Raw genomic sequence first — 1,637 nt, forward strand, 5'->3', positions numbered from 1 at the left:
GGGTTCAACCTCTCGCCGTCACTCTCTAGGGAAACCAACGACTCACCGGGGCCGGGCACAGGCAGGGGATGCTCGGGAAAAGCAGGCGGGACGCCCGCCTCCCCCCCAGGGATGTTGAAAACCTTGCGGAAGTACTGGAGTGTATTCTAAGAACTCTCCATGCTCAGGCAGGTCCCCATGGGTGGGCTGTGCAAGGGGTTAGAAGAGAGGTTGGAGTCGGAGCCTATGAAAGGGGGACTCGGTAATTGTTGGGCCCTGGTTGAAAGCTGGACCACCAGCAGCCGATGGGTTCCCGTACCCGTGGCTAAAGGGGAGAGGCGACCCCACCGGAAAAGTCCCGCCGATGGGGGTTTTGGCGGCGATGACCGCGAGGGGCCCTTGTGACGATGCAGCTTTGGTTGGCGCCGCTGAGAATTTGTGCGTGGACCAACTGTTGCTGAACCTGGCCGGTGGTAAGACAGGGATGGCCGTAGAGATGGCTAGAAGGAAAACGAGCCCAGAGGTTCCTTGAAAGTGAGTCTCTGACTATATCCTTCGCAATCTCGTTTAGATTTGATGCAGTTGTTGCAAGTCGGCTTGCCTTCGTCACATTTTGATGCGGCGTCGCCGGCACGCTAGGAAATACAATGTCAATACAGCGGATTCCGTGGGAGATGGTCATCTAGAGGACACGGCCCAACTCACTCAGACATCCGGTCTTTGTCCTCTTCCTCACTGTCCCCTTTCTTGGTGGTTGTGAAGGATCCCCTTTGCTACCAGATGTAGGAGAAGGGGCTTGTCTGGGTTCCTCAGAAGAGCCCGCATTTGGCGGTGGTTCGGCCGAATCCATGGCGCCGAGAGTGGATTCTAGAATGGACAGGATACCGAAGTGGCCACCGTCGCCGAGTGAATTGGTGGGTATAAACTGCCAAAGAAAGGGCGAGTCCAGGACCTAACGAAGGAAAAAGTGGTAGAGAAAGGGTAATCAGCTTTGTCCCGCCTTGTGGTAGAGGATGGGCTGTATGTCAACGGGGCCGGAGAGCAGCGAAACGCCGTCAGTGTGCCCTAGACCGGGCTGTTCGGGTGGGTGGAAGGCCAGTACTGTATATGGGCAACCTCGCTGGAGAGCGCCGGAACACGTCTAGTGTAACTAACGAGGGAGGGGGGGGGGGTGAATTGCCGGCCCCTTAGGTCGTCTTGTGGCCCCGTTGATGCCCGCCCGGATCCAAACCTGGCACCTTTGCGAAATACAGTGCAGGGTGCAGCAGCAGCAGGAGCAGCAGCGTAACAACAGCGGTGCCTCAATTGAGTGCTGTTACAAGCTGAACTCGCTCAACCCCGAAGTGGCCGAATACTTGCAGGTGCCGCCGAAGGCTATGCAGCGTGTGGTCGGCCTTTGTCGTCGCCCCGAAGGCGGGAAGTCCGGGGGTGGGCTGTCGCGGAACGGGCCTCTCAAGAAGATTCCTCCCACGCCTGACTAGGGGGTGATTTCAGGGCTCGGCGCCGCAGTCAGGGGTAATTTGGCAATCGGACCTCGTCGGCACTTTCAAGGGGTTGTCAAGCCGCGCTGACCTTGGATGATAACATCGCAGCTCTGCCGTGGGGAAGAAGGCGCCGTGGTGAGGACGAGATCGGCATCTAGTCACCACAAACAGAGT

The 1,637-nt window shown here is 58.2% G+C and overlaps 1 protein-coding gene across 1 annotated transcript; it reads left to right on the top strand.

Annotated features, from left to right (window-relative positions):
- Nucleotides 1–361: 361 nt before the first annotated feature.
- On the top strand, nucleotides 362–1,460 carry CHGG_04809 (uncharacterized protein; the record flags this gene model as incomplete). The annotated part of the gene is made up of 3 exons (XM_001224022.1): nucleotides 362–452; nucleotides 760–893; nucleotides 1,233–1,460. The coding sequence occupies 3 exons, from the start codon at nucleotides 362–364 to the stop codon at nucleotides 1,458–1,460; spliced, it is 453 nt and encodes a 150-aa protein (XP_001224023.1).
- Nucleotides 1,461–1,637: the final 177 nt, after the last annotated feature.

This window comes from Chaetomium globosum, genomic scaffold, assembly GCF_000143365.1.
Source record: "Chaetomium globosum CBS 148.51 scaffold_4 genomic scaffold, whole genome shotgun sequence".
Lineage (NCBI taxonomy): Eukaryota > Fungi > Ascomycota > Sordariomycetes > Sordariales > Chaetomiaceae > Chaetomium > Chaetomium globosum.